At 33.0% G+C, this 14,611-nt stretch overlaps 2 protein-coding genes across 4 annotated transcripts in view; one reads left to right on the plus strand and one right to left on the minus strand.

Annotated features, from left to right (window-relative positions):
• Window positions 1-52: 52 nt before the first annotated feature.
• On the minus strand, window positions 53-4,113 carry LOC126875709 (transmembrane protein 53). The gene is made up of 5 exons (XM_050638602.1): window positions 3,287-4,113; window positions 2,319-2,526; window positions 2,083-2,235; window positions 1,738-1,863; window positions 53-1,625 (listed from the first exon to the last, which is right to left on the minus strand). Exons 1-5 carry the CDS (start codon window positions 3,499-3,501, stop codon window positions 1,347-1,349), a joined length of 981 nt encoding a protein of 326 aa, XP_050494559.1. The 5' UTR covers window positions 3,502-4,113; the 3' UTR covers window positions 53-1,346.
• A 1,275-nt stretch (window positions 4,114-5,388) lies between these two features.
• The window catches only part of LOC126875553 (uncharacterized), an 87,785-nt gene continuing 78,562 nt past the window's right edge, over window positions 5,389-14,611 (plus strand). For 2 of the 3 annotated variants that reach the window (XM_050638505.1, XM_050638510.1), the window contains exon 1: window positions 5,391-5,592. In XM_050638505.1, coding sequence (XP_050494462.1) covers window positions 5,514-5,592 — 79 coding nt within the window. In that variant the 5' untranslated portion in view covers window positions 5,391-5,513. Of the gene's footprint in view, window positions 5,593-14,611 lie in introns of all 3 variants that reach the window. The other variant, XM_050638516.1, reaches the window with a different exon arrangement.

Raw genomic sequence — 14,611 nt, forward strand, 5'->3', positions numbered from 1 at the left:
GATTATTTCATTTATTTAACAGCTATATGTCTGTAAAAAACAACAAATCATGTATATTTATCAGTCTTTATTTTTAACTAATCGACAGATCAAAATATATTTATATATTATGTATATATATGTGTTTGTTGTGTGTCGTGCGCGCGTGCACGTGATGTGTGTGTGTGCTGTGTACTTTATGTAGAGACATAACATTATTTGATAAGGAGAGATACAAGAAAATTCCTCTGTTTCATTGATACTTAATTACAACCGCAATTAAATTGAAAGCGAAATCAAGACCAGCTTGATCCTTTTGTGCGAGAACTTTTTTACGTCGAAATTAAAACATCGTGAGATTATGATCCCTCGAGATTTCAATTAATAACGTATATTTCTTGTGCGCACTTCGATCACATCAACAAGCGTCTAGGTTCCTAATTTCCAATTTTTCACCTTAATTCGCTGTCAAGTGTACCTAGAGTTTCTATTTCAATTCACTATACGAGGTTACGAAATATTTCAAACATGGAAATTTGGGGTGTATTGCAACATTATTCCATTTACTTCCTGGAAATTCAGAATTGTACTTGCGTATACTTGTACACTGTTGAATAACTACTCGAATGTGTACTTTCTTTCTTTCATTCTCGAAAGGAACGCAATTGTGTCGATTTGTGAAGTTCAGGCACATTGACGTTCAAGAACACACAGCGAAGGAAGAAACTGGAAGATACGAAGGAAATACCAAGCGGAAGTAGAATGAGTATAAGAGGACAAAAGGAAGAAAGAGAGGTCGAGCTCACTTTAGTTTTTAAAATTTCTACGAAAAATTAAAGATTAATTCATCTTTACACGTGAATCAACGTTGAGCTTTGCATAAACATATATTAAATTGCTTAAAATTAAATTTGAAAGCATCTGTGCTGTAATGTTTAAATATTATCTATATATCATATTTGTGCGTGTAAATCTACAATTAAATGATTTATATTTTCCATAATGATTATTTAACAACAAATAAGGACAACAGTAAAATATATTACAAACAAAATTATTCTAGTAAAAATTTATTTTATATGAAATGCACTTTTTTGAGTAGCTGACACTTTTCACTACATATTAATATCAATACGAATAAGAAGATTCTCATAATAATGTCAAGACTCAACGCTGTATAGAAAATGCGTGTCATATATTCAAATATACGAAGTTCGACGATGAAAATCAAACAATACGTCGACCCTCTTAATCTTCCAGTTTGTCCATTTTTGTTTGCGTATAATCGTACATGTAAAATTGTACAGAACACGACTCTTCCATCGATCATATTGCTACTCTATTATTAATATTCCATTTGTTTTTTTCTAATTTAACTTAGTAGCCTCATGAGGTAGCACAACTCTTTTGGTAAGACTTGGCATAGTGACGTAATTCCGGGAATTATTTTCTATACCATGATTCTGAGGCAATTCCAGGCATTCTAAATTTGGTGACGTCAGGCATTCGTGGATGAAACTACAAACTGTATTTACGTAGGCATCACGATAAGTAGCATAATGCTTGACGTGCGGAGAATTGGTGAAAAGTACCAGCTGCACTCGTACACCACGTTCTGCTCGTCGACTGGCGAATTTCTCGACGTCCTTGAAATACGAACAAGTATAGTATATAAGTTCATATAAAAGAATAAAATACAAATACATTTAATCTGCTGTGGATTCTTGCAATCAACTATTATGTCAAGGATATACATACCGCTGCCGGAATTAAAGTGTCAGCGTTCGAATAAAGAAACAATTGCGGCCAAGAATAGGATTCTTCTGCAAGACCGATCGGGTTCGTTTGCACTGGATAACCACGTCCAAGGGCGTGAGCGATCACCTAAATCAAGATTTAAATTGGCAATACTAATAAATTCGATACAAAAGGAATGTAATGTCTAGACTACGGATTTTTATTAATTAAATTTATATTTTTATGAACACAACAAAGAAATAGAACCTAGACAGGGATTTCTTTTATTCACTAAATATTATATTTAATTATTAAATTTCGCAAAATGTATAAAAATCCATAGTCCAGTAATATCTTTATTAATACCTCTAAAAACCAAAGTATAGAGAGGAAGATCGTAATGAGGAAGGACATTGGTATGTTTGTAAGTGGATGTCCGCCGATGATTGCGCTAATTGCTTTGAAAAGAGCGGTTAATCTTCTTTCTCCCGGTGCGCTATCAAATATCACTCCTTTGACCTAGAATTTCAATGTTAATGTATATTATGTGAAGCAATGATGTAGAGAATGTTGGAAAGGTGAAAGGTAACAGTATTTTTTACCTTAAGCGGTGAGTTAGCTTGTTGCATCGCAAGGCTTACATGTTGATATAGAAACGCACCGCCGTTACTGAAGACATGGAAGAATATCGGGTGTTGATCTAAACTCTTGTCTGTGATTACCTGGATCAACCGTTTGCCAATATGAGGCATTTTGTCTCTTCGCCAAAATAGACATTCTACTGGTGCCGTGTATCGTAGCGTGATGCAGCTTGAGAAAGGAACATTATTTATCAATATGTATTAAATAATTTGTAAATCTCTACTATATAGAAGTATATAATATATTTTATAGATTATTAGAGTATCGTTCGACTTATACTACGTTTTATATCCGAAAACATTGAAATGTATGGATGGTACAATAAATTACTTACTATAAAAGCATTTCATAGAAAAATAGTATAAACATAAATGCATAGAATATATCTTCTATTATTGATCCAAAATAATGTTTATGATTAATTAATTATTGACTTGTGTAATATTATATTATTATATGTTTTAGTGATTGTAAAGTACGATTGAGTTATTGATTGCTAACGATAAATTCTAATAATACAACAACATTCACTAGGAATTCGAATAAATAAAAAAATTCATTTTGGAAGTCAAATTCTAAATTGTTATCGATTAAATAAACAAGTATCATCGGCATGATATTGCCGGCATTTTCTACTATGTCTTATCAACAGTTTTATGACACTTAATTCTACATTTTCTTCCAATATTTTGTCATAAAAAATACATGCGTGTACAACGTATATCCATCCTTCTACTTTAACACTTGCTCATCAAACTGTTACTCCACAAAATCTATCATCACGGACCATCGCGTAAAAACTATTATCTATATTCTCATCCTCAACTTCCAGTTATACGAAAGAATGAAAAAGCAAGAAGAAAGAAATTAATCGGAAAAGAAGGAACAGTTAAAAGGGGGGAGGGCTAGTTTTGCAAAACATCAGTACCTCTTCTCTTCGTAAATTGCGCTGTACTTGGCCAGATATTTGTCTTGACAGCCGGCCCATCCTAGTAGCACTATTACCGGTCGTTTGTCCTCCTTGTAAACGAATACGAACTCTTCACGTTGATCCTGACTACCGGTGGTTAACGTTGGATCCTTCGGGGACGGCGGAAACGACGGGAACATGATGTAATAGTCGAGGTCCTCTTGATTGCTCATCTTTCCTGCTTCTCGTTCTCCTCCTCGTGAGGATGCGAGAGAAAGAAGGAGAGAAAGAAACACAGAAGGTGAGGGGGGCTGCAAGCTAACGGGGTGAGGGAAAAGGTTGGGAGGAGGGGAGGGAAGAGGGAGTTAGTAGCGGTAACGAAAGGGAGGACAAATCACCCCTCTACCGCGAGGGATCCTCGTTCCGAGTTGAGCTTGCGTCGCTGTCGTAGTCGAGAGAACCGAGCTGCCAGAGGATCGATATCAAAGGCTCGTATGGTTGTATACCAAAGTTAGATGTCACGAATGAGGACGTCGACGTTTAACATTGGCCTCTCTACGTAGAGAGAGTGTTTTTTATTTCTTTCTGGACGTCACCGTTGACGGGATTCTCCATTAGTCGAATCTTTACCGATCGATAGCGAATATCGATTTCGGTCGATGTGGACCATACATGATAGCTGATAATAGACTATCGGGTTTGGCACTGAGGTTCACGATGCTGCGGTGCGGATGTAATGCCATGTTACACGTGTGCAAAAATTTTATGCGTTTTAGCTGACGCGGAATTTCACAGCTAATAGTGGTATCATATAGAATTATTAAGTTGGATCCTGATAGTTGTAGATATTGTCATGGTAATGTAAATTGATTGGTGATGATAGCAATAATGTATTATAATATGATGTGCAACATTATGGTAATAATGTTAATTAAATGTTTAAATAATCGTTGATTAAGAATGAGAAATATTTCTTGTGTTAACATTTTTTACGTTATACATTTTACAAAGAAAAATTTTGTAGTTACATGTGTACTGTAAATGTAGATTATGTAAAAAATAAAGTTACTATGAAACACACAAAGCAGAATTGATGGCATTGATTTATTTTTACTCCTATGGCAGTGTTGCGCAAAATGACGTATTATCATGATAGGCGAAATACGGATGAGTCATAAAGTAAGCCTAACTAGTCTTGTTTATAATCTAATATTCTATTAGCATTTTTTGTACTATACATATATTAGTTTGGAGGGTTGCGAATTTTTTGAACTCTTGTGTCAATATTATCGATACAATGTAGAATAAAACTAGAATTCTATTAATGACAGTAATATTATAACATATACTTAATCTCCAGGCCTTAAATTGAAATCCCAAATATACACTACAAGATTGCAATAACTGATTTCCAGATATTTTAGAATTCATGGATATTAAGACCACCAGGCCTCAATCATTTAAAAAATTCCCAGACTCCAAATCGCAGATTACCAACCACAATCCCCCAGATACCAAATCCAGACCCTAGATCTTAAAACTATCAAAACCTAGATCTTTAAGTTCTAATTAAAAACTAGCTCAGAATTTCTAGATCTTAACTTTTAGGCTTCACACTCATAGATTTAAACTTTAGTATCTCCAAATAACAGAGTTTAGAATTTTCAAAATTCAGAGCCCTGGTCTCAGAATTATCAAATTGCAGAATTCTCTTTGATAGTAGTAGATTTTAATTCTAACCGCTAGGGGTGTTATAATTCTAATTTTATTCTATGTTCAGTTGATAATATTGGAAGCCAACCCATCAACGAAGATCCATTCAAAGATTGTTTATTATTATACATATGTATATTGATTATTTATTACAACATACTATGTATTTTCGCTGGCGAGGTGTAGCTTGTTAGTACTATTTATAATCCTATTTTGTAAAACAATCATTTAGCAAAACCAGTATTATTCTGTAGTTCTCTCCGGAAACAGTTACCACCTTTTATCTGCTTTGTCGGTACAGGTGAACATGCTTGAATAGTGGTGCCCTCTGTTCGGATTAGTTTATCCGGAATATTGTCAGCGAGCAGGCGCTGGACCGCTTTCTGAGGCTGCGTGCGAGATGAAGAGCGTAAGACAGAGAAGGACCGAGATTCAAACTCGAAATCTAACGAGGAACTCTCAGAGCCACGAGAGTGGCCGCGCGATACGGCACGGGTGTTTGAAAACAGCCGATAACAGTGTGCATCGCGCCATGTGTACCGAGAAAAGTGCGAATTTCCTGTGGCTCCTTTGTTCCATATCGCTTTTCTGTGGATTTGTTCTTCCATACGGTGAGTACACGGATCAAATTCGATAAAACTTTATCGTCCTCAGGAGTTGTCATTAAAAAATTAAGCCTCCTTTTAGTAATACAAGCAGTAATTGTTCGGCGACAAATGTTTTTTTTCCTTCTTATGGTGGCCACTAGTTATATTCATTTACGATTTATGACAACAATGTGAAATTTGTGTGATTAAAAAGCATTTTGATTACAAGGAGAGCCATGAATATGAGGTTTGACATTTTTTATAGAAAGAAAATAGGAGCTGTATAAAAATTTGTTTAATAAAATCGTTTTATGTGAATAGTAAGTTAATAGCAGGTCAATATATTATAGATATTAGTAGGTTAAGGCTGATTTTAGATTAATGTTGATTAATATGTAATACTAGATTAATGTTGATTGTTACTTAAAAACCTTTAATACGCTATTGTTCAAACATTACACTGACAGTGATATTTGTGTTTATTGCTTTGGAAGGTTTCTTTCAAGATACTTTATTACTTGGACTATTTTTTAAACATCTACGTAGTACTGTTGTTTTTACATATGTGATAGTATAAAATTTGAGTAGAAATAGAAAATAGACGTTTTTGACTATAAAAGGAGTCTTCTTCATATAAAATACTTTCACTAATATTCATTTACTTTACCAATTCTTGTATTTGATTCGTATTTCTTCTATTTCTGCGATAGAGTCGCTTCGATAAAAATAAACAAATGCTAACAAAATTTTTCAAATTTCGAAATGACAAACGATATATATCAAACAAATTTCATTAATACTAAACGTTATATTTTTCGTTTACTAAAATAAGCTGAAATAACGAAATAACCAAGAAATTACCAATTATAAAACAACAAATTTTTCTTTAACACGATTATCTTTTTTTAATTTGATTTTTTCATATTTTTGCGTGTAACTTTTTTAAACAAACTTTTCAGTTTTATCATACGAACGAAGGAAACGACCAGATTCACGTATGCATACAAAATAGCAACCACAAAATGATAGCAAGTTTGTCAATTAACGTAACGAACAAGGTTGACGTTTAATTATGAAACAGTATCGTGTTCCGTGTTTCATTCATCTATTCCTCGACGTTGGAATGCGTTTATGATGTTAAACAAGGATCTCTTTTCGAGGGCCGCACGATTTCGCCTTTGAAATCGTCATTGAATAGTCATCGAAAGTAACCCAAATAACGGATTGCTATTTCGAGGGAACCAATTTCCGCGCGGATTTTCCATTTGAGCTATTGCTCATGGAATTAATGACTTAAGATCGATCTATTTCAGATGGCTATAAAAGAATTGATTCATTGATATTCACGTTTTAACCACGCGTTAAATTTGACAAATATGATTCAATAAATTTTGCAGACATTGATGCAAATTCATATTTTTATGAATGTTACTGATAAAATTATTTGATATCGTTATAATGAGTATTATATTTTACATATTTTTATATACTATTTATATCCCGGGCATCTTTGCGCCGTTATATTTCTCACATATATATAAAAATTCGCAGTTTAATTATGAGAATTTTGTGAAGATGCACAGTGTTCCAAATAGGTAAATTAATTGAATAAAATACATATTTCGTTGCTTACGTAGAAAATATTAAACATTTATAAATAACTGTTATACTGAATATTCAATTTGTATAGCTCTACCTGTATGCCATCCATAATTTTATGTATAAAAATATGTCGTGGAAAAAGTTAACTTCTTTATCTTTTAATAATTCTATTGATATATTTAATTTTGCATTATCATGGCAGTGATGGGAAAGAAAATATTGTTTTTCCTCTTTTCATTCTTTACTATTGTTACAACAAAAATAAATCTTTAGGAACTGGGTTTTGGACGAGTGACGAAGCGGCATATTCTGACTAAATAGAGCGCGTTTCAAAAAGAATATTCGACGACGAAGAACGGTCGGAGTGTTTATATCGCTTCAACCATTTATTTTTCATTTCTTTGCTTGTGAAAGGCGTTTACGTTTCTATGAAAAATCGAATTTGAGTAAACGAATTCTGACATTCAGTGGCGTACGTGGAAAGTTCATGACGTTTATTATTGTTAGAACATTCTTTCGATGTGTACACTCCGATGTGTGTTACAGATGTAAAGATCACGATGTACTGAAATTAGTACTTGACCAACTAATGCAGCGAGACATAAATCGTCTTTAGTTTAGTCCTTGATCATTATGACTTTATAGATTAAGATATGTATATATCTTATAAAACATATGTAGTACATACATTTGCATCGTAAGGTGCCTTTTATTATAATAATTTTACTAATTATTATAATAATTAATAATAAATACAATTCTGTCTTAATGCAACTTTTGATATCATATATTCTGATATACATATACGTATAACAAACTCTACTTATGAAATCAACAGTCGGAAATATACTTAAACTTATGACTAAATCTACTTGGGAAATGTATAATCTATTTCGAAAAAAAAAAAAAAAAAAATACTCGGCCGACAGTTTAACTCGTTACCTTCTATTAAGAGATTAAGGCATTATCACACATACACAGCGATTGTTAAAAATTATACAAAAATTACCTTCTGACGGATGAGAAGATTTCGTAGAATCTGGTTAAGGCTACTTTGAAAGTCATCGATCGCGTGCGCGTTGCGGAATAGTCGAATCTGAGTGGGACTGTTCGTATAGGAATCGTAGGCATAATCCTCCGACGAAATGTCGCAAATTGTACGGTAATCATCTTGTCAAGCTGTTGAGCTGTTCGCACGCGCGGTTGTCTAATATGAATTCCTCGGAGGTTCGGATGACCTTTTCAAAACTCGTGCACCGGCCTGTCAGACGCAACAACGACTCCCTTTGGTATATTACGTGCCGTAATACGCGGCAGCTCCAAACGACGAATGAAATTCCAGGCAAAGTGTACTCCGGAGAATATTTTATCGTCCTCTGAACGCCGTGAAATACGAAGAACAGCTATTTTATGCAGTTTCGGCATGCATCGCTGCCTCGCGCCGCTCTTACACCCCGTTGGAAAATATCGTCGATAGTCGGCGTCTTGTATCGGAACAAGAATTCTACCAGGGATCTAACTGAACCGGCTCGATATCACTTCCAGCTACGAAAAATCCTTACTACCGCCGTTCGCTTACGACGCGATTGGATAATCGTGTTTTAAGACTCGTTACGCCCAATTCTTTTCGCGAAAATCGGAAGCTATGAATTTTACGCGACTACCTTAGCTTCCTGTTATCCTATATTCTGATATTAGGTTGACTGCGATGGAAAAGTGTTTGTGAATTTGACGAGGGTGGAGGTTTCGCGTTGAATAATTTCGTTTCAACTGTTACGTTTGATTGCTTAAGGTATATTATAATACCTTTGTTTTGTTGAATTTGGTTTACTTTGTTCCTGTGTCGTTCGTCGTCAGTACAACCCGTAATATATCTTTATATTCTTTTTTTGTAATGTCATATTATTAAATCCTTATTATTCAAACTTGACATTCACTCATTGTCCAAAGGGTTTCGCACTTGTGTGACGGGTTGTTACTTACTAAAATATGTGTTTTTCTGTTACTGTTGTAGTATTTTTCTGGCTATTGCTGCTTTTTCTATGTCTTATTACTTTTATATTATTACATCTGTTTTTACGTTTTACTTGTCGTGTGTTTTTGTCACGGAATATTGTCATACAAACAGTTATAGGCTGATATCCTTTTAAAGTTTCGAAATATTTTCTATTCGGACATGTGCGACAATCGGCGCAATTTCCAGTAGTTCATCAAACATTTCGCGACCCAATGACGACAATTGTTGACTCGCTTTCGTTTTTGTAATTAGCCTGTCGATAATTAACTCCCTTAATTTTCTATTTTTCGCAGGGCATTGTTTGCCATAATGTTTGTCGTCATCGGTCATCATTATCGATGCACAGGATAATACAAATTTCTCAGTAGGTCACTGATCTACTGAACTATCTGAAATGTTTCTGTTAATAGCAAATCATAGAGACGGACATTCGAGAATATTCGAAACTTGCAACTACGCAAGTGTATGTGTATTTTGTTTCACGTACAGTGCATTCTTCTGGAAACTGCCTTTAATTATTTCGATTATTCCGAATAAAAGGTCGCAGGACGGTCGGCTGTTTATTTATGTAATTCACACAGGACGTATTTTTTGGGCATAACTTTTACGAATTTTAATGATTTAACAAATCGCGTACGGATGTTTTCCTGTCTGATTGATCCTGCCCAAAATACCTCAGTCGTTGATTTATGTTTTAATTAAATTTTGTTCCACTTCGTCTTTGTGACTTTTATTCGATTATAATTTGAATAGTGCTTGGAGAATGACAATTTTTATCATGAGAAGTTAATTGGAAGTTTAGATAAAATGTTGGGCGAGAGAATTAATCATATTGTCCATTTCATTATTATTTTTGAAGAAAATCGTGAAATAAATAATTGATGGGCTCATAATAAAAACAATCTACGTCAAATTAGCTAGTATTAGCTAACTTAATATTAGCTTTACTAACTAAACTAGACAATTAAATTATTTATCACGGATACGAGCTCTTCAATTTTTCAATTTCTTCGATAATTCTGATTTTAACATTTTTTCATCACACAAACTATTATGAAGGTATTTCTACATTATGATTTTCGACGTTTCAGCTTTTTTTTTATTCTAGTGGATTTTAATGTAATCTGAGATAATACTGAATATTAATTAAAAGGATTCCTCCCTCGTATCTAAATTGTGATTGATGTATCGCATAGCTGCAGAAACACTAAATATCAAATCAGAATTGCTTGAGGGACAGCTTTTCAAATCAACGATGCGTGTTTTGCATAATTGCACGCTCTTCTGCACCAGTCCTATCTGATACGAATGCGAAATTCAAGAAGCTATCCGCATTTACTCGCCTGTTTTTATAATCCTTTAAGAATTTTCTCATCCAAAAGAGGATACATTTTGCATTACAATGGATGCATAAAAAATAAACCAAGAACGCTAGTACTAAAAACGCCACATCACTAATAATTTGTCGATATACGAACTTTAAAATTCAAAAGTCTTCGAACTTCACAAAATACTGCATATTTTTCACAGAATTTTTTTTATTAGGTTTTAACATCGTGTTAACTGCGATTATATGATATGTTGTCATTAGCGACGATAATGAAGACAGAGAAGACGTTAAATTTTGTTATAGGACATCGTGTCTTTCGGAAAGCAGCAAACTTTCCAACTTTTACTGTCACTAAGATCTTCATTTAGAGTTTCTTTAACTGAAACTTTAATCAATTTAAATTCTGGAATTTAGAACAAACTTTTGTATATTTATGGCGGTATAATTTGTCAGTTGCAAATATTATCCACACCCATAACAGGTCCGACTTAGGAACTAGATACGTATGTGTAAATTTATTGTCGCCAATTCTAAGTCTCACAGAACATTATCAACTAAGACGGTACACGATATCCAAAAAGGAAGAATTCTAAATCTTGTAAACTGTAAAAATTATTCTAAACAATGTTTACAGAGGATTAAGAATACTAATAATAAAAATGTTCAGTTTTGTAATTTATATATCATTTACAATATTCGATCATTAAAAGGTAAAAACTATGCAAATTTTGCAGGATGTTATCAATAGAAGAATTACCTTAAATGTTAGAAATCGTAGAAATACAGATACAGAAATATGTACGTAGAAATGTATATGGAAATACAATGTCGGAAATTTGAGAAATCATTATAGACAAATAAGTCCACGTTGCAGATAATTTTGTTCTCATAAATCGCATTCGAGTATTTACTTGGTTACCGAGTTCCAAGAGACGAGAACGTCTCATTACTGTCGTTTGACATCTTTCGAACTTGTATATTCGTTATCCATCGCCTCATTAATGTTTCGCGAAACCCAAGAAAAGTTATTCTTAAGTGAAGCAGGGGAGTCAAGATTAGATCGAACAGTTAAGCAACCTATCTGGGATTGTCGGGCCGAAGTGGGTATAACTGATCGCAAATAAGACGATAATAGGGGTCGAATGGAGAAGCGAGTGGCTCTGCCACAGATCTTAGTATTTTCTTCGATAATGGAAATTGAAATCTCAACCACTTCATTCAGATTCAAACGAAAGATTCTGCGGTTTCTTTTTGTCTAGAAAAATTGATTTCGAAATGTTACATATTTCATCTCCTCTTTTCTGTGAAAATATCGATGTCAGAAGTTCTTCTTCAACTTTATATAATATTTCCAATGTTCCATGAAAAGTGGACTAATTCTCCGATATCTTGGAAAAAAGCTGGGTTCTGATAAATTTTTTCACGGGAACTTGTCTTTTATTTTTAATCTACGAACGAAGAATTTTATAATGATTAATTTAGAACGTAATGGATGAACTATGGCCAGATTATTGAATTTTTTGACTGATTTTTATTTGCTAACGGCTTTATTATAGATATTTTGATCCGATGATATTAATTGAAATTTTTATGGTGTATCGAATATTTCAATAAAAGCAAATTAAATAAATTGGAGTTTTCTTTTAAAGGACTGTAAAATAACTTATGTTTCCTTTTTTTGTTATATGTTTTTTATTATTATTTTTTATATTATATTTTACCGGATTATGAAGTATTTAAAATAAAATATATCGAACCCTTTATTCGATTTTAAATACTAATTTTCTAATTCATTGTATGTAGCAGCTAAGTTATCATGAAACTCGTATGATAAATTGTTCTCGCTTTTTACGTTTATTATTTCCAACAAATTCATATTCTCTTCCTATTTAAAAACTTCTCATTTTATTCCATACTACATGCAAAATTAAAAAGGTATTTAATTCTTCCTCGCGAACTCATGAAGCGACGATTATATTCAGCAATTCCAATCCTGACAAAATACACATTTCAGACAGAAATATAGCTTGTATAGCACACAACTGAATTAATTCATTTACCACCAGTTACAGGAATACAAAAATAACAAAATATTTGGGAACGTTAGAAAGGTTGTCAAAAGGTTGTAGAAAGGAAAAAATCAAAAACATTTAATTCTTACAGGAAAAAGAGATGATGGCGTGTATTTCTAATTTTCTTTTATAGCAAAGCAATTTTAATTCATTTTGTATCTTATCCATTGCAATTTTCAAAATTTAATACGTTATTGAGTAATTCTATATTATCGAAATTGTTCATACGATCGATTTCAAGATTAAATACCTATTCACTCCATTCTTATGATTATTTAAAAATTCGAATATTGAGAGACTTTACTGTTAACGATATGTGTCTTTAATTTGTTAAAAAAATTCATAGAGCTAACGTACTTTACTATAATGCTTTATATATAAGGAATATATGTAGATTTCTGTGACTGACTGTAACTCTCTAAAAGGGTTAAAGCGGTGAAGATAAACGGAACATCCTGTTATACACGTCTCGAGTCGATTTAACGCGTTGAATCTATCGACAATGACAAGAAAGAACTATCCATTCGTTCCCGTCTTGCGAGTATATCAATCCTCTTCGCTGTATCGCTCCTTTTATTAATGGCGTTGCCAGTGTGGCAACGAATAAGACGGAGGAGCGAAGAGGATGGAATAGAGAGTCATTTGAACAATCGAAAACGGCAATACCTATCGCTAGCTTTACTTCCTGATTCAATGTTTGTCGGAATAAACATCGGAGATTGGAACTTGGATCACGTGAATTTTTGTTACACACGAATCGTAGTTAAAGCCAGAAATACATGGATACGCTATAGAAAACAGCGTGAATGAAAATGCTCGATGGAAAGCGTAAGTCGACCCGATGGTGCGGGAAAATCATATTTTTGTCCTGCGTCTTCTGGTATAATCCTTTTTCCGTCATTCATTTGTCTCATTACTTTCTTTGCCTGGCTTAGATTTGAAAAATTGTCCTTCACTTTGTCTGCTTCATTTGAAAAATTTTTTCCTGTAATTTATTTAGTTCATCCTTAAAAATCGTTGTTTGATTATATGTATATTAATTAATATTTAACGTATTAACGAAATTCGAGTTTTAAGTAATAAAGAAATTATGAATATTCAATATATATATATATACTTAATAATGTAATATACAGGATAAAAATTTTTCGTTTGAGGCTTTGTTTTCGAAAAAATCGACTTTGAATTTTCGCTCGGTACGCGTACACTTTATTCCGTTTCGTTATAACGGATCTCATTGTAGATCGTTGTCTCGATGGAAAAATTAAGAAAACAAAATTTTTATTCTATATTTTTGACTTCTTTTTTCGCCTAGAATCACCCCCTTTCCGCTTGTACCACCAGTTACCAACCACCCTGTATATACATAATAATATATATACACATATTGTATATGTTACTATGTTATCAACATTGTCTTATCAAACAGATTTTCGATGAATTTGTGTCTTGTGTTATTGCATTACTCGGGCTTGAAATATGTTTCCTCGGAGAAAGATTCTTCGTCTTTAACGTTATGTTTCGCTTGTCGTGTATTTTTTTTTTTTAATTTTCCTATTTCTTTATTCTTCGGAACTTCTTTTCGTGAAAATATTTTGTTAAGTTTCTTTAAGATTCTAACGCTTCCAATTCTTTAGAAGATGACATAGAACATTTATTTTAATATGAAATGGATCTTTAGACATTAGTAGTTGGTGTAAATTATTACAGTGTATTCGCCGCAAATTAATTGTATTACATCTGAGCGACAAAACGCACGGAGTTTACGTGTAACTAGTAATTAAGGATGAAGGTAATTCGACGAGAAGTTAGTACATCGCCTTATCTTACTGAACCTGTAGCAAACGTGATTTGGGGTGTTGTTGAAATATTCCTTTAAATTGCTGCTGATAAATTTATTATGTATTATGAAATTTTTAATCATTAGGTGTAATAAATTTCGAAATATTACTCTTTTAAATTCTATATTCTATTCTTTCCCGAAATAATTATTTTTGCTCTAAAGGAACATTATTATTTGTT

Source organism: Bombus huntii, chromosome 2 (genome assembly GCF_024542735.1).
Source record: "Bombus huntii isolate Logan2020A chromosome 2, iyBomHunt1.1, whole genome shotgun sequence".
NCBI classification, from domain to species: domain Eukaryota; kingdom Metazoa; phylum Arthropoda; class Insecta; order Hymenoptera; family Apidae; genus Bombus; species Bombus huntii.

Coding starts and splice junctions, on each gene's coding strand:
- LOC126875709 (XM_050638602.1), bottom strand. CDS start 3,501: ATGAGCAATCAAGAGGACCTCGACTATTACATCATGTTCCCGTCGTTT. Junction 2,527..3,286: donor GCAATTTACGAAGAGAAGAG/GTACTGATGTTT, acceptor TCCTTTCTCAAG/CTGCATCACGCTACGATACA. Junction 2,236..2,318: donor AAGCTAACTCACCGCTTAAG/GTAAAAAATACT, acceptor TTGAAATTCTAG/GTCAAAGGAGTGATATTTGA.